At 40.7% G+C, this 18,205-nt stretch overlaps 1 protein-coding gene across 1 annotated transcript in view; it reads left to right on the top strand.

The window, feature by feature from the left end:
• The window catches only part of adcy9a (adenylate cyclase 9a), a 39,583-nt gene that overhangs the window by 12,046 nt on the left and 9,332 nt on the right, over nt 1-18,205 (top strand). The window contains exons 2-7 of the mRNA XM_023420590.2: nt 11,430-11,629; nt 12,151-12,258; nt 12,422-12,696; nt 13,265-13,367; nt 14,610-14,827; nt 16,012-16,171. Coding sequence (XP_023276358.1) covers nt 11,430-11,629; nt 12,151-12,258; nt 12,422-12,696; nt 13,265-13,367; nt 14,610-14,827; nt 16,012-16,171 — 1,064 coding nt within the window. The remainder of the gene's footprint in view (nt 1-11,429; nt 11,630-12,150; nt 12,259-12,421; nt 12,697-13,264; nt 13,368-14,609; nt 14,828-16,011; nt 16,172-18,205) is intronic.

Genomic DNA, 18,205 nt, shown 5'->3' with positions numbered 1-18,205 from the left:
TAGCAGCACTATAATGAATAGGTTGTAAAAGCAGATGAGCATGGACGATGCAGGATGTCAGCGTCATGGTGCACACACACACACACACACACACACACACACACACACACACACACACACACACACACACATATATATATAAATTGACTGGTCTTTCCAGAGAGTTTGCTGTCTATGCAATACACTGTGCTATTCCTGGTAGAACTCTGGGTTAATTTCTGTAGTTAACTGAATTCCAAACAGATGAGTCACCTGCTCATATTGTATTTAATTATTTTGACAGGTCTGTCCAGTCGTGTGTGTGTGTGTGTGTGTGTGTGAGTGTGTGTGTGTGTGTGTGTGTTACTTATAGTTTGTATGTTAGTAGTCAAGTCATTCAATGAAACATTACAACAACACGAGTGTGTTCCCTGTATTTAAGAGACACTATTATCGCAGAAGCCTTTATCATGGCCACATGAACCCATGTAATGATTTACTGGAATGGGACTTGTTACAGGTGGATTCACTCACTACCTGGTCTCATTTGCTGTTCTATTACACGGAGGGTGACTTGCATCGTATTTCCATGTGCTGCCATGTAGTAGTTTTGAACCTGGGAGAGAAATGTGTAGCTTAAAATACCCCAAAAATATTTCATCATTAAGTAGATATTGATAAAGTCGGCTTGCATCAACACTCAAGTTGTGTGAAAATACAATAAAAATTCAATGCTCTATCGGTGTGGGCTTTTTTACTTTCAATGCATAGTATGCAGTACAGAGGCAGATAAGAATTGTTAGAAGGGAGAGCGAGAGATGGGGATAACATTCATCAAGGTCTGTGGCTGGGTTTGAGTCACGGACATTGCAGTTATGTGGTAAGCAGCAGCTCGGACCACCAGGCCACCATAAGTGGCTTTTTTGAACTTCTGCAGGGAAATTTATTTTGGGAAAATGTTGGTAATGTTGGACTCTATCTTGGTATACACATTACTTCTCATCAAACTCTGGACAGTCCTGATAATTTACTTCTTGTGGACAAAAGCCTACCTGACACGCCTGCCAAATTGTTACTAATTGACCTGCTCACACAGAATGCATGACTCTCAGCATAGCACAGGTCAAAAACTGAATGTGTTTGTGCACGAGTGTGTGTGTGGTTCAAGGCTGGGTCAAGGCTTTCTGTAAACTTTTATTTTGGGTTTGCACACATATTTCTGCAGTGCATGAATATTGTTAGTTCTTTGTATCCCATTTGTATGTGTGTAATATCACAGCTCCTTAAAATTCCACTTTTGTGACAGCTGTATGTGTCAATGTGGCAACAGCAGCTGATGTGTGTGTGTGTGAATGCCATCTACAGTGCTGGAGGTGCTGTGTTGAATAGCTGTTGTGAATAATAGATAAGGAGTGTGCAAAGAAAACAGTCTGAAAGACATGCAGTGACATTTTTATCATTTACAGTATGTATTTATTTAACTGTTCAATTATGTCCGAAACCAGAGGTTTAAAGTGTCCCACACAAAAGTCCAGACAAAATCACAGAACATGTAGGCTAGTGAAGTTTTTTAAAGGAAAACATCCCTTTCCATTAGACTTTTCCTTTATGCATCTATCAAATTAATTATAAAAAGGATGCATCTGTGTTTGACCATATGCTCATTGTTTTTGGTGATAGTTGGGTCCTTCATGCGGTGGAGGGGAGTTATATCAGTGTTTTTTCCTGCCTTCCCCCACAATGTGTGTGTGACTTCATCAGGAGTCATAGTCTGTAATGACTTTCTAGAGGGGAGTTGCCTGTTTACCAAAGGACCTTATTGCTAGATATACCCACTTTTCCTTAGCCTGCCCACTTCAGTCAGTCGTTTTGCCAACTAAATGTTGGAGACAGAGCACCAACATGAAGTTTTTTTGTTCAGTATTTGTTGGTGTAGAGTAACAACAGGAGCATAGAGAGAGAGAGAGAGTTTTACATTACCTATGATACATCCTGTCATTTCATTTCATCCTGGTCAGTTGAGTCAAAGTTAAGTGGAGATACCAGCATCTCTACCTATGCTTGGATGGATTTCTCCCTGAATAAGTGTTGAATATTGATGCAAAGTAGTGAGACTCAAAATAACCACTGAATTTCAGATAAAATACTGCAAATGAGTAATGTTTTTAGCATGAAAATGGATGTATATTTTCTGATGCAGCGTTTCATCATTATTTGAGATATCTTTTTAAAAATACATGTACTGGCATTCAAAACTTGTATCAGTCAAAGTCGTACCATAAAAAGCATGTAAAGTTCTGTTCCCTGGTGGTCTGTGGAAAGAGAGAGTTGTGTGACATGAGAGGGAGGAAGAGAAGAGGGAGGGAGAGAGAGAAGAAGGAGCATGTTTTCTGGTCATAACCCTTTCCCAAGGATTTCCCACAGTCTAGCTTAGGGCAGTGGGGGAGGTGTATGTGTGGTGTGTGTGTGCGTGTCCGTGCGTGCATGTGTGCGTGCATGTGTGTGTACACGTGTGTGTGGTTGATGAGGGGCATTGTGAATCCATGTCATACAGCAGAATGAATCACCCCATGCAACGACTGTATGACTCAAATGAGACTATGCAGTTCAAGCACATTTGTGCTCACCTAAAAATATGTTATGTGGAGATAAGGCCTTATAAGGAGAATAAATATCTGAGCCTGCTGCATATGCGTATTTAATACAATACACTGTTAACCTGCCAGTGTGTGTTGAGTTAATATGTGGCCAAGTGTGTGAACATGCGTAAAACAAAGTGACGTGCCAGTCGTCATTAGTGTCCCCTTTGCAGCAGGACCAAGGTTGGTCAGTTCTTGCTCAAGGACTGTCCTCTGCTGCTGATCGACAGATTCCCTGAGAGAAACTCAGAGCTTCTGTGAAGTGAAACACTAAAATTCTGTGTTAACAGTTGTGAGTATGCGTGTGTGTGTGTGTGTGTGTGTGAGAGTGTGTGTGTGTGTGTGTGCATGCGTGTGTTCATCAGAGTGACGCAATGACACTTGGAGTGCGTCACTGCTCCTGTAAACCCACTGCAATACATGTCACACACACAGAGACACAAACACAAACTTGTAGGAGCTATAGAGAGGAGAGACGATGGATGTTGCAAAAGGGACATATGTGTTCTTTAAGCATTTTGTCTTTATTAGACGGATGAGCATTGGGGAGGGGGACTAGTGTTTGAGCATAATTTTGATTTTATTGATTCAAATTCCAATTCTGCTTATCAATCTGTTGTGATTGAGTCGTGGTTCAAATTTATGCCATGTTATTTGAGCACAAAAAGAAACCAGAATGTGTATGAAAAATTTTAAAAATCACCTTTACTTTCAGCAGATTTTAGGCAGCTGTAAATCAGTGAGTGTTATTGTTTCTTGTTGTGTTCCACATTTCTTAGTCTTTTGGAGCTGGTTCCAGTTAGAACCTGGTCTCAATACTCTACCCTATGCTAGGATGATGTGACAAAGGTCCTGTGTTAGACCCAAACATAAGAACTCATGGCCACATTGTACATGCTCACTGATCCACCAGACTGCCCATAGAAGCTCTATTAATTCCCTGGACTGTGATTTAAAGAAAAAAAAAAAAGAAAAAAAAAAAAGATAAAGGAGGTAGAGAAAAACAAGAGAGGGAGAGAGCAAGGAACTCCCTGGACTAAAATGATGGCACAAAGGAGGGAAGGGGGAAGGGAGGGATGGATGGGAGGGAGGATTGGGAGCGTATTTGAAGGAGGATCGTGTGAGAGCCTCATCCCTCGGTTCCATCAGCGTGTCCAAATATGGAGGCATGTGCTATTGCATGAGGCCTGTAGTCAAGACCCACCACCGACCAGGGAGAAAACCGGAGTGTGGGGGGGGGGGTAGAGAGTAAAAGGAAGACGGCTAAAAAATGAGAGAACGAGACAGCAGAGACAAGACAGAGTAGCTAGGTATAAAGAGATGTAGTGAAAGGTGGCAAGAGATGTAAGGTTTGGCAGGACTAAAGAGAAAAAGTTGAAGAAGAAGGTTAGAGATAGATGAGGAAAGTTGGACAGTTGGAAGGCCAAGTCTGTGAAAAGGGAAAACAAGTTGAAGTCTATTTTTAGTGCTGAAGTTGTTTATTTTCTGACTGTTCCAAGTAGCAAGATGAAAGTGAAGAATGGGAGAAAAGGTTAGATGATGCTAGAAGAGAAAAGGGGAAGTTTAGCCCCTGTCTGTCTTCTCCTTCTCCTCCTCTGCCTCAGTTTTAGGTTGACTTAAGATGCTTTGATGCTTAATTGGTTTGAGTTAATGTTGAAGTGCCTCTCTTCGTCTCCCTCTGTCTTTCATATTCACACACATGTTCACTTTTCTGTGTGTGGGACCAAAGGGGAGGCTGATGACCTTTGGGTCACTGGGGATGGTTTTGATCATGTGGTTGGATGCCGCCATAAGGTCAAAGGTCATTTCTCAGGAAGTACAGAATCCAGATTGGGACGGCCCTCTGGGGATTATCCGAAATGTCATCTTCAGTCTAAAACGTTCATCCAGACACTCTCAACAGGAGGACTTGCTGAGCGAGGCCTGGATGAGCATTTGTGGAGCGACTGTCTTACAGCGGTGTGTGTTTTAGTGTGCAGTCTGGTTAGAAAGGGTGAGTGTGTCAGTATTTGTAACCAGTAAGAGGACATCTTCCGATAGATTGTTTTGTCCATTAAACCCCAAAATATTCTTTTTACAATGACATGATGTAGAGAAAATGTTTTATGGTAAATCATTCATTTGCCAGTCATTTCAGCAGTAGTGCAATGTTTTTGTATGTGTATGTGTGTCAGTGTTTGGAAGGTGGAAGTGTGTCAGTAAGAGAGTCATTTTCTGATGTGTGTGTATGTGCGTGCGTGTCCACAGTGTGCTTGATCTTCGGATGTACATGTGGAATTTAACGGCTCAGCTATGCTTCCTCTTCATTCCTCTCTCTGTTCATTCATTCATTCATTCATTCATTCATTCATTCATTCATTCATTCATGTGTTCACACTCATCCCTCTGAAAGTGACCATGCACATAATGTGCACGTAATGTATTTGTGTGTGTGTGTGTGTGTGTGTGTGTGTGTGTGTGTGTATGTGTGTGTGTGTGGATGGATGCATGTTGAGGTAGTTTTCTAATATATGAGGACACGAGAAACAAAGGCAATCACTGCAGGATGAGTCATACACATAGTAAATACCAGGTTAGGGTGCGTGCGTGTGTGCGTTAGTGTGTGTGTGTGTGTGTGTGTGTGTGTGTGTAGATCATCCATCTAATATGTCTCAGACAGACAGTTCCTCCATATTTACTGGAACAGGCGTCGTGTGTAAGGCCTTTGGGTGGATGTGGGTTGTATATAAACTCACACACACAGTACACGGTACAGATGCACATGTAGAAGCACATGCAACTTGTCAATTGAAACACTGTTTATTAAATGGGTCATTCACTTAAGCACAGGTGACAAATCAAAGGAAACTGAATAACTGAGTGGCGAAACATAACTAATGCAGATGCTCTTCTTTCACACAGGACACAAAATGCTAACTGGATAGTTTGATGAATATAAAAATGATGTGTCTCGTTTGCTATGGCATTCGCAGTCACCAGATTTCAACCCAATTAAATAGCTACAGGAGATTTTGAATTTGGATTTTTGAGACAGAGCTCATTAGCACAAATTAAATCGGAGAAGAGGAATCTACTGGAGTGAAGTGACATCCTGCAGTCTCTCTTTATTGCCCATCCCTGATCTAGGGGTCAGATGTGGCACTTCAGAATCAGTTAGCAGCCTTGGTATGTGGTAAAGTGCATGTTCAAGCCCAAATTAGTGTATGCTTGCTGCTGAGACTATCATTAGAGTGAAGGGTTGGATTGAAGGAGAGAATTTGCATTTTTTGTCTTTTGTCCTCCACTGAATTCAGGGTACATGTGTATCTGTAATAACCAGTAATTCTAATTCTAAATAATTCTATACTGTACGTAACCTAACCCACAATTGTGGGTTTAATACAAGTTTTGATTTGGCCTGAGTTTGAGCATGCTTTATTGGGGATGAGATTTTTTATTATTAACCTTAATTTACTTTAAAAAACTAGTCTAACAATGAGATGCGTGAGAGGGGCCAATTGTGCGTGGGTGGGAGGGCGAGAGATAGAGAGACTGCACCTTAATTTGATTTGTAGTGATTTTTTTAATAAGGTAATTATGTGTAATTTTATGTAGTTCTGTGGTTTAGCAGTGATATGTGTGTAACTACAGGTGCAGACTGTTTCATGAATGGCATCAAACTTAGGTTGTGTGTGTTAAGTAGTAAAGGTTTTCACAAATTTTAACTTGAACCCTTGACTCGAAAAAGCGGTGGCAGTAATACACGTAAAGAGTAAAAAAGTATTAAAAAGTCTAATGAAAATCAATGGAGCAGCAGTCTTTTCTATGTTTTGCTCATGTTATCACACATAGTTTGGGTTGGGTTGGGACCTCTGGTCCAGTGAGTGTGATCATGACAAGTTTTATGTATATACAGTATGGGGATTTCTGTGTATTTGTTTGTATGTCTGTGTGTGTTGTAGTAGTAGTAGTAGCAGCTGTCCTCAGATGAACCCTTTCTGCTCCAGTCAGCTGGTCTAAATCAATAAAAACCATTGAGCTGCATTGAGACCTTAGAGTGCTGGTGTCAGTTTCTTTCCCAGAGTGCTGCCTTTACAGAGCCTGGAGAAGATCAATACACACACACACACACACACACACACACACACACACACACACACACACACACACACACACACACACAGTAGAAAGCACTGCAGTGTGTTACAATGACTGGCTGCAAAGACTCGGTTGTAAAGGATTAGCTTTGTTATGCCTTATAGCTTGTATAAACACACAGAAGCTACATGTGGCACTTTATCTAGTAGGTAGTTGACACAAAGGTTGTTGATACCTTTGCACTCAAGCATACACACATTAACCTACTGTGCACTCGACAGTTGGAAAACTACTATTTTTCAGTCTTTTGGTCAAGCCTTTCAACGCCCTCACAATTCAAGGCCTGTTTTACAGTTTAGAGTGGGCTGTTGATAAAGTTAGAAAGATGAAATGGAAGTAGACAAGGAATGTGGGTTATGTGAGGCATGCTAAACTCAGTGACCTTCAAAGTACTCTCGGTCTCTTCCTCCCCCTCGCCGTCTCTCCGCTGTTTGCCACTTTGCTTTCGCTATCTCCTTTATCACTGTCTCTTACTCATTAGCATTTTGCCTCTCATGCTGGACACATGCTAGAGTAAGACTGAAGATCACATTAAAAAAAAAAGCGCCAATCACTGCCCACCTCTCCATCTCTAGCTAGAATATTTTCTGGCTTTTACTGACAAGAAAGTAACAGAAATTTACATTGAATGACATTTTCAAAATTCAAGACATTAAATCATTTCAGTTTCTTCTGTCACTTCAGCAGCCAACCGCAGCCAACCGCAAACTGGAAGTAAGTCTATATACACACGGTATATTTACATTGAACCTTTATAGAAGTAAGTGAGTTTCTTGAATCAGTCATTATCATTAGAAGGTGATGGCTGTGCTGATCACTGATCTGTCTGTGGGCTGTGCTTGATGGATTTTGTGCCTTTGCTTTTGTGGAAGATTTTACTTTTGTGTAAGTTTTGATATCTGCCTAATATCTCTCACATCAGACATTATGACATGTCACAGTCGGAAAAGCACTGGTGTAAATAATAAAATGAATGATGGCTGAATTGCATTTAGCTCCTTCAGTTTAAGGGTCCTGGTATTGTTCATGCTGGTTCACTGTTACACTGTTATGACTAGTTGAGACACTTAAAATGAACAGAGACACTTAAGACCAAGACCTATCCTCCAAGACAAACATTACATGAGGCAAAATAAGTTTTTTTTTTATTTTTTATTTTTTTTATTTCTTATGTAATAAAAATAATAATTTACTGACCTTGTAGTTTAAGATAATTTAGGGGTTTCCCAGCCAATTCAGTAAAGTTGGAGTTTTCTTGGAGCCAACATCTAGAAAAGATGAGAGAAATTGCATCTTAAGCTAATACTGCATTGGCTTCAGTGTTCAGACACGAAGTGACTGCTGGAGTGATACTTAGCTGTACCACATGATAAGATGACCACATTTTCTATTGATTGTTCCAATAGTAACCATTTTAAACTTGGGATGGGAAAGCAAGAACTGTTCAGCCATAGCTTTGGGTCCTAGCTTCAACACTCCTTGGTGCAGATTCTTACCATGGTCTATTAAACTCTGAATTAAACACCATTCTTCCAAAAGATAATAGGTTAAGATCTGGTGACTGTGAAGGGCACAGAATTTAATTCACATCATTCTCACACTCATTAAACCATTCAGTGACCCCTCAATCCCAACAATTTATTGTTTTTTTCTTTTCTTCTTTCTCTTCTTTTTTTCTTTGTCATCCATCTGTATACAATCCAGCCAACAAACATCTGGTTCTGAGATTCTTTGTAAGGAGATTTAGGAGATTAGGGTTTTTGTGTAAATTATCATCCTTAAAATGTGTATACTAGCAGATAGCAGATAGTTTCTGACTGTGGCTGGGTTCAGGATTTTCCTGGGAAAGAAAGATAAGCAGAATTTTTTTTTTTTTTACCTGTCCTCTTTTCTCCCTGTACAAAGTCCACTATTACATGACCCCCCACCCCCACATCCCATTCACTTGCTCTAACTGACCGTCCCTCTCTGACAGGGCCCTGCTCTGTGTATGTTTCTGTGTGACAGTCAGTGAGCGGTTGGAGATCAAGAACAAAATGGAGAGAGGCATGGAGCCATCATTAGGCAATTCACAGCCATATGCTTCGCTTGTTGTACAGAAGGCCCCTGTTAACATCCATTAAAATCTGATAGAGTACTCGGCTCTTGCCTAAGAGCTAATGGACAGCAGAGAATAGCAGTGAACCTTTGCGTGACAGTGTATGTACGCGCGTGTTTGTGTGTGTGTGTAAATATGTGTGTATATATGTGTATGTGTGTGTGGCTGTGGCTCGAGATCTCATAAATGGCCTTTGTCACTTGTTTGGCAATGGACTCAACCCCAAAGTTAGGACTGTTGCTGCCCTAAAGGCTTAGGACATCTGCCAAGTCTACATTGTCCCAGGGCCCGGAACAAAACATACAGTGCCTCCAAACTCCCAAGATAAGTTCATTGTTAGTTACGTATTCATAACTAATTTTATTTATGCAAACAAGGAAGCAGGACAAAAAGCTGTGGTGAAACTCAATCATGCTCACTGGTTCCACAGTGGCCAACTTAACCTCTAGCATATTGTTGCACGTATGCAGCTGACAGCACATTAGCCCTGCATCAGTGAAACAACCATGCATCAAATCATAGAAATTGACTTTAGTTCTGCCAATAATGTGAGAAATTTGCAACCTTTAAGACAAAAACTTATTCAACTTTATTAGATCTTGAAATCACAAGGGTTCAATGGTTTTGTTTAGACTGTACGGCATTTACTAGTATTCAGACCTAGAGGTGATAGTAGTACTAGTAGTTCTACAGCTGCTGTTCTTCAAAATCTCCTGTATGAATCCAGGATATTATTGAAGTAGTTAGTCTCTTTGCCTATTAGATTTCTGTTACACTGACTCACTAAAAAGTGGAAGAAATGGAGTAACCTGTACAGAGAATGCTGGATTTAAAGAGATGGAAGGATGATTAAAATGTGTGTGTGCGTGCCTTTGTGTGTTTAATTCACTAAAGTATACTGTAGTGCATAGACCGACATATGAACACACCTACTCAGCATCAGACTGACGCACATGCTTGGACATATGGGTGGGAGCTAATCAGTCACACAGGCTGACACATCATCACATATATTTTCCTTTTTCTGTTTAATAAAAAACCGTCATCATGCATCAAAGAGAACACAGAGTTCAAAGGTTAAATGCTTTTGTGCCAGAAAGGGACAGGATAACCCCCTTGGGCTCATTCACTCCAGATCATTCCCAAATTATAGTAAAAGTAAAACATTTCATAAAATGGAAGATGATTTTTCTACAGTTAGGTCTTCACTTGCAAATTTCTTCTATACTATGAGTAACACATGATATATTGAGACGATACAAAAGTTTGGACTGTAAAACAATTAAGACAAAGCAGAAAAATCATATTTTTTTTATTTTATACTTGGAAATGATCTGCAGTGATAATCCAGTCAGAACATGCCAAAATTCTTCAGAAAATTGTAGACAAAGCTGAACTAGACATGCACTGATACACTATTTTTCTCCTGGAAGCTTTTTATCTCACACACTTAAAAAATCACTGATGCAGGAATGAGTGTCTGTAGGTTTTTTGCAAAAACCCAGAAACGCTCTGTCTGTGCTGTTAGGACAACTCATGCCCATGGAGCAGGGTTACGAAATGATGGGTTCCTTTTCTGAGTAGATAGTGGACATAATAATAAAATGTAAGATGAGCAATCAGATTGAGTCAGGGAGCCCGTAAAGATTCTTTATCACCATGCTGACAAGGTTAACATCTTTAGCTGTTTGAATGAAGAGGCCAGCTAGCCAGGTTGACCTTGTTTGGTCAGGCTGATAGCAGCTGGATATGGGCCACCACTCTAATCCACTGTTTGTGTATTTCCTTGTTGGCCCTACAAAAGTGTGAACATGGCCCGAGCTCTGGACTGATTTGCAAACATTGTTGGTGAAACACCCAGTGTTGCATTACCACCTGATTGTCATTGTGCGTGTGTATGAACAAGGGTGGCTAATGATTGGCTTATGAGGGTATGTCTGCACCTACCCACTATTTTCCCTTTTTTTTTTGCCAATCACTCAAAAGTCACAATAGCCCATAATTTTATTTGGACATTTCAAGTCAGATTTAGTCTGATCAGCATCTAAAAGACAGTGTTTATTTTATAATGATATAAAACAAGGAAACACAAGCTAATTTGTTAAACATTGCTAAACGTTTGGTATTTTTATTTAATAATTGACTTAAACAATTTATTATCACAAGTATAACTCACTAAATGTCCTGGACACTGACTTATTGTTTCAGTAGATCAGAGTACACAGTTGTAACATGCAGCAATCTTCATATAAGAGGATTTGTTGCCCAGTGAATGTTTGGCATAAACAAATTGCATTACTTTGTGGTGGTTAAGCCTTCTGAGCCATCTCAGGATTGCTTTCAACTTGATGGTTACCATCAAGAATTTTAGGAACATCTTATTAATTTCCATTATTTTAATGTCTGTAGATGATAACAATGTAGTGGAGTACTGACGTGTGACCTCTCCTGTGCCCCTGATGTCTCTATTGTGTGCTGCACTTTTTCTTGTCACTTTTAAGTCAAACATAGAAAATGATGAAGGTTATGATTATGAAGTTCTAAACAGAGGGTTATTTTGTCTTTGCTCCCCTTAGGGCTGAGGACCTACCTGATCTCAGGGAAGAAGGTGGAGCACGATGTGCAGTGTGGCTGTTCTCAGGTGGGACTGCCAGGTGGGGATTTTGTGGGAGTCGCCCTGTCTTCCTGTCCTCAACCCCACACACCAGACCTCATTCCCGGAGGAGCGCAGGCTGCAGAGCCCCTGCTGCCCCATCAACCATCAGACAGGATCGGGGTAAGTGAAGTTAAAAAAACAAAAAAACAAAAACTGATGACAATTGTTTTCATAGTTCCTACTCTCTGTGTGGCGAACAACATACGTAAGGAACTCAAACTAACATTTACATTGTGCGTCTTATGACTGTGCACTGGAAAATTATACAACATGAAGAAAATTGTTGCCGTAACAGCTGTGCATCTGTTCTGATTCCTCTTCATTCATCCAGTTGTAGATGAAAGGATGCAAAGCTCTGACATTGTGAAAGGGTTTTTCAAATATCAGGTGGTGTCTGACCTTTTTCATTACTCCCAAATGTGGCTCATGCACCCAGTTATTTTGTCTCCATATTTGCTCATATCCATTTCTGAGTGAGTTCATTTATGGGAGAGGTAAAGATGTCAGAGACTACACCCGTTGACCAAGTCTGACCTAACTGTCAGTCATATATAAAGTGATTATGTTATATTTCATGCTCCTTCTGTATCATCTGTTTTTATTTGTCAACCACTCCCCCCACTGTCCTTTTCTCTCTCTAGCCTCCCTGTGTGTCCCGTGGTGTGGTGTTGTCTGCAGGAGCAGAGCAGGGTGATGATGTGGCTGTATTGAATGGCTGCCAGGAAGACCACAAAACTAGCAGTGCAAAGGTACAACAGACATGCGTTTGTCATTTAAGATACTCAAAAATCAATCATGCTGTCAGTTCCCTTTTCTTTCCTTTCCCTTTGCTCTTCTTCCCTGTCTTCCCCTCCATCTTCTGAATCTTGTTGCTCTCACCCTCTTCATTTTTTACCCTTTCTCCTCCTCCAGTTCATCCCAGGTCACAGCCCCAGGGCAGCCAACGGCCTCCTGAGTCCCCCAATGGAAGACCCAGTGCGGGCAAGCCAGAGCTCCCTGTGTGACATGCTCCAGGAGAAAGAGAAGAAGACTAGCACTAGTACAGGGACTGGCACCAGTCTAGGCATGACTGGTGGCACAGGGACAGCGGGTCCCGGTATGGACCATTCCGCCCTGATCCAGCTGCGTGCCAAGAACTTCAGAGAAAAGAGCGACGCCCATTTTGTGGATGTTATCAGGGAGGACAGGTGAGCAAAGACGTTAAAGGTAGAATATATGACAGATATTGTCCCTCAAGAGTGATGGGTAATGTAAGATTAGGGCGATAGAGAAGAGGTGAAGGGATCCATTTGGTAAGCATCAGTAATCTCAATAATATAAACCTTTCTATTAAGGGTGTGTATCTGTCCACTGAACCATTTTTCTAAACCACCTATTATGTTCAGGATTGCAGGGCTGAAGCTTATCCCAGCATGCACTGGGTGATGGGTTGCCAGTCTCTCACAGGGATAATACACATTATTAAACAGCTACATTCCCTCTTACAACCTACATGTCTTTGAAGCATGGCAGGAAACACACACTGGAATACAGGAAGGGCTCAGGATGCTCTTAATAACAGAATCCAAAAGAGTACAGTCTGTAAAATCTTACAATCTACTTAAATACTTCATCTTATATTATATATCTTATATTCATTAAAAGGTATATACACTTCAAATCTTGGTACATTTTGTTTGCGAAGGTGTATTTTTTCAGTACTATTTAATTTCCACATATGACCTTATTTTTTGTTGTTTTTTCTCTGGTTCCTAGTCTGATGAAGGATTACTTTTTTAAGCCACCAATCAACAAGATCAGCCTCAATTTCCTAGAGAGACCTCTGGAAAAGGCCTATCGCAGCAGCTACAAGGAGGAGGTACACACACACACACACACACACACACACACACACACACACACACACACACACACATACACACACACACATCCCTACTTCTACGTTATTACACTTACAAGAACTTTGCTTTGTATTTGTATTTTCATTATTCTACCTGTCACTGTAATTATAACCCTCATCACTGCCATCCTCAGTGCTAACCCTTAATCAGTCCCCAACAAAACAGACTCTGGAAACTTTTTCTCATTTTCAAATCCCTGTGATGATGTTTATTAAGTACATGGATAGGAAAAGCAGAGCACAAACAAACCACAAACAAATCACACATCGAGGGGTGATATTTCAGTCTATGTGTGTTTGTCTTTGTGTGTATGTTTGTGAGTGAAGGGGGAGGGATTATCCCAAATATGTATATGTATATGTATCCCACATTTTATGCCACATTAGTGCCACACTCTCACACACCCAGGACCAGTTCCAGTTAGCCTTGCAGCCACCTGCTGTTGAACCACTGTTACTACAGAGAAAAGAATCTTTGTAGTGGCTGTTGTTCATCAGGTAGACAGGTTGGCTTCAATTCAGATTTAGTTTTAAACGATTTTAAACAAAGTTTTTTTAAGTTTTCTTTTCAAATTTTTCAATTTTATTACACCTGCCCTTCATCCCATGTGTCATTAGTCATTTACACTAAGGTAAAGCAAGGTTATTTGTATAGTATCTTTCATCAACAAGACAAATTAGTACATTACAAAGGATATAGTATGGCGAATAAAAAAGGCAATAGATAGAAGTAAGATAAAATGGAATGAAACAGAAGCCTCTGATTAAAAATAAAAAAGTAAATAAATACATAAAAAGTCCCAGCAGTTACCTTTTAATGGCACCAATGTTCCTTTCTATCTTTGATTTCAACTTACTTTATATATTAATGAAGTTGGTGGGTAGACCTGGAGCTTTGGTGAATATTACAGAAGCAGAGAAATTAGGGAACATCATCTAAGATGGCATCATCAAACAGAGGCAGGAACATCTGGAATACTGTAAGAATGATGTCTGACTTTTCAGTGTGACACCCATCATGCTGGCTGGTTTTTAAATGGAGTTGTTTGTTCTTCCCATCTAAACGCTACACTCATCTCCAAACAGCCATGTAAATACTGGTAAAATATGAATATGTATGCAGTGTAAGGTGTAAGCATGATTTCTGGGAAATTTGAGCCACTGCGTCTCCTTACTTTCGCATCCATCTTCCCCTTTCAGGTGAAAAACCAGGCTCAGGTGCAGACATTTGCGAGCTCCACCTTCAGTTCCTTCCTGGATGTTCTTCTCAGCTGTTTTGTCTTCCTGGCTTTGACCCTGGCCTGCTTCCTTCCACCTCTCGTGAGCCCAGTCACCGTGGGCCATCCAGCTCCTGCTGCCCTGGCCCTGGCCCCCTTAGCTGGTCTGTTGGAGCTGGCCTCTCTGGTGCTGTCCATACGGTGAGGAGGCTTCTGGCAGATGACGTGGAGATGGACTTTTGATCGTTTGTGGATGTTCTATTGTGTGTGGTAGTGTGCACACATCTTTTGTATCAGAAAGGTTTCAACCAATATGGGTTTTTAAGGCCAAAAAACCCATTTATATAACATAAATACTGTCTCAACCTTTGACCATTTTGTAAAACAAAATGATTGAGGACTCATTGTCCATCCATCCATCCTTACCGCTCCTTATAGGATTACGGGGGGGGGGGGGGGGGGCTCGAGCCAATCCCAGCTGACATTGGGTGAGGGCGGGGTACACTCTGGACAGGTCTGTCAGTCTATCACAGTTGATTCAATGATTTCCACAGATTAATTTTTTTCTTGGCAGGATGGAAAAGCATCTGTCATTTAGGTTGTTGTCAGTGCTGTGCCATCGGGGCCTAAGAATATGCAAGTGTTTGTATCCTATCGGCTGATGTAGTGTTTGGTTGGAATAAAAACCTGTATCTCTTGGGCCTCAGTGGCACATTATGGCAAGCCACTGATAGACCATCCTGTAGCACTACAACTCCCGACTGAAAACAAAACAAATTATTTTATGTGTTGGTTGGCTCCCACACCACAATGGATTAACTTCCCTGTTCAGATACAACTGGCTCATGTCCAGTTTTTTGTGAAAGACCAGTATTGGCTCAGACATTGGCATAATGACATACTGGTACAAGTGCAGTCCCAAACCTGCAAAAAACATTTCTACTTGTTTTTTTCACTAATGGACTTTATTTATTTTGTGGTGCATTTTCGTGGGTATGAATGTGTCTCAGTGGAGAGTATTTAAAAATGAATCAATTTTCACTTATTGCCACTCCTAAATGGGCAATAAATCTTCATCTTCTAGCTGGGAATTAGACAGCATAGTTGTGTTTTGTGAGTCTTAATTAAGGACTGAGGAGAGTCTGCTGCAGTTGTTCCCTTACTGAGTAGGAAGAGGACTGAGAGTGGGATCAGAGTTATAGGACGACAGAAAATGGGTTTTTCTTTACTCTGTTTGCTGTATCATTTTTGTTTGAGTTCAGTTGTTGCACAAGTTTTTGTTCATTCTGATTGTCGGTCTCATTTAGACAAGTCAAAGAATGAACTGATATTGGTTTGGAGTCGTGTTGTTGGAAACTCATCCTCTCTCCTCTCCTCTCCTGCAGTATGGCCTTCTATTTGGAGGAGGTGATGAACTGTACTCGCTCCCTGCTCCTGGTGGTCTCTGGATGGATTCCCCGTCATGTGATTGGGGCTGTGTTGGTTTCCCTCCCTGCCATCTCTGTCTTATCCCACCTCACCTGCAGCGTCCACCTGCCCCTCCAGGTAAACATGTGCATTGGAAAACATTGTGGGCACACATATTCTGTGTGTCCAGGATGGGACACACAATAATTACAGTGATACTTTATATTTTAAGTAAAACTTTGGAATCATGGAATCTCTGTGCATCAGCCAACTCTTAACTCAAACTAGTGCCTCAACAGATGATGATGAGATTTGCAGCACATGGTTACACTAGGAGCTTCAGTAATACTTTATTTTATGGGTCTGTAAATTCCAATTTATTTCCAAATAATCCTAAGAGGTTTCCTGGAAAGAAGCATATACTTTGGTACTAATTGCAGGTAAAATAGAGACAGATCAGTTGGTACACTTCCAGTTACTTCTGCTTAGATAGCACCACTATGAGAGTTTTATTCAGAGCATGAATATGCAAAACCTGAAACGTCTGTCTATAAACAAACATATAATTCAGCATTCTTGTTATAGGAAAGTATCAGTATAGGACACTTTGATATGTTTTATATCTCAGAGGTAAAATGTAAGTGTTACTGTCCCTACTACACTTGCTGCACAACATGCTGGATGTCCCTGCTTCCTACTACGATTTAACAATATTGCTGCTGCCAGCACTATTACTAAAGCTGCCATAACTGTCATTATTTGTACTAGTATAGCAACTGATTGAACTACTGCTCCTACTCTCAGTACAACTGTGCTACCTCTGCTGTTACAGGGGCTACTGCTAATTGTAGCAGTGGTAATACCTGTGATTTCGAAGCTATAATAGTTTGCCCTCACTGATATCTCTAAGCTTAAGTAAGCAGAGAGGAGTTGGGCGGTTTGAAACCTTGCCCATAGGGTTCTGAAGCCAGAGATCCTCGGAGACCAGCAGAGCCGTTAGCTGGCATTAGCACTGATAGGAACTGTAGAAGGAAAACACAGAGGAGGCTTCAGGAGGTTTTGACTGTGGACCTTGGCACCAGAAATGTTGACATTTCTTCTTCTATAAGCCCTGCATGTGAGAAGATTGAGAGCAGCCATACTTTGCAGCGTTTTTGTGCTGTTTTGAGTCAAGGCCATATCCAACTCTGTATAAGTTTGACTCTTGCCTTCCAGCTTTGAGCCAACGGCTGCTTGCAAGATGTGTGGTGTTTTGATATCTTGTTTTTCAAGGATTTTCAACACCCCATTTCTCTATCCATTTCTCTCCCACCCTGCTCTGTCTATCCTCCACTCTCTCCATCTCTTTGGGGGTTACAGATCAAAGCAGTAGTCTCATGGAGAGTTGTTAATTAGACATGCAGTTTTCTGGACTTTAATGCCTTTGAAGATATTAAGACCCAATAACAGTGCTGGGGGTGTGGGGGGGTTGGGGGGGTAGAGGACATGTGTAGGGATGAGAGGGAAAACATTTTATCCTGTCAATGTAATCTTTAACAACCTGTGAATGTCCCCAAATTACTACTGCTGTCTCCATGTGTGTTTGCATGAATCAATCCATGCACATGGCAAATCAGCATGTTTCGTATCAAACATTCTACTGACCTTGAAGGATCTTTCCCAGCATTTGATTTATGAATGAGTATTTTTTGCAATGCAATATGCTCCGGGTTTCACAGTTGGTTTATATTGCATTTGCCATTTAGACTTTGGATACCCATTGAATTGCATGATACAACTGGCAGTGCAAACATAATATTCTAATCCCTAATAAGCCATATCTCTCCAACTAAACAGATATGTTTGTCTTACTTCTAACCAATGCTTTTATCTATAATGAAATAAAAATAAAAATGAGTTAGCAAAAAAGCAAAAACAAAACAACTAAGATAAAACATGATGTTTGATGCCAGTATTGTGTTACCCTGGGTTGTTCATTTTATGTTAGTAAACTATAAGTTATGACATCAAGTCCATGAAGGTCCCTGACAGTAACACAGAGGTTCAGTGATTTCACTTACTCCATTTGATCAGAGAACCCCTTTACAGAGCTATTTATAGGTCAAACTGAATTAAAGTTTTGCTCAGTATTGATAAATCTACAGTGTAGTGTTTTCAGTTTATTGGGCGATT

Source organism: Seriola lalandi, unplaced genomic scaffold, assembly GCF_002814215.2.
Source record: "Seriola lalandi dorsalis isolate HSWRI2012SDOR001 ecotype SW California unplaced genomic scaffold, Sedor1 jcf7180002054654, whole genome shotgun sequence".
Lineage (NCBI taxonomy): Eukaryota > Metazoa > Chordata > Actinopteri > Carangiformes > Carangidae > Seriola > Seriola lalandi.
Note: the sequence above shows the minus strand (reverse complement) of the source record. Positions and strands in the feature narration are given on the sequence as shown.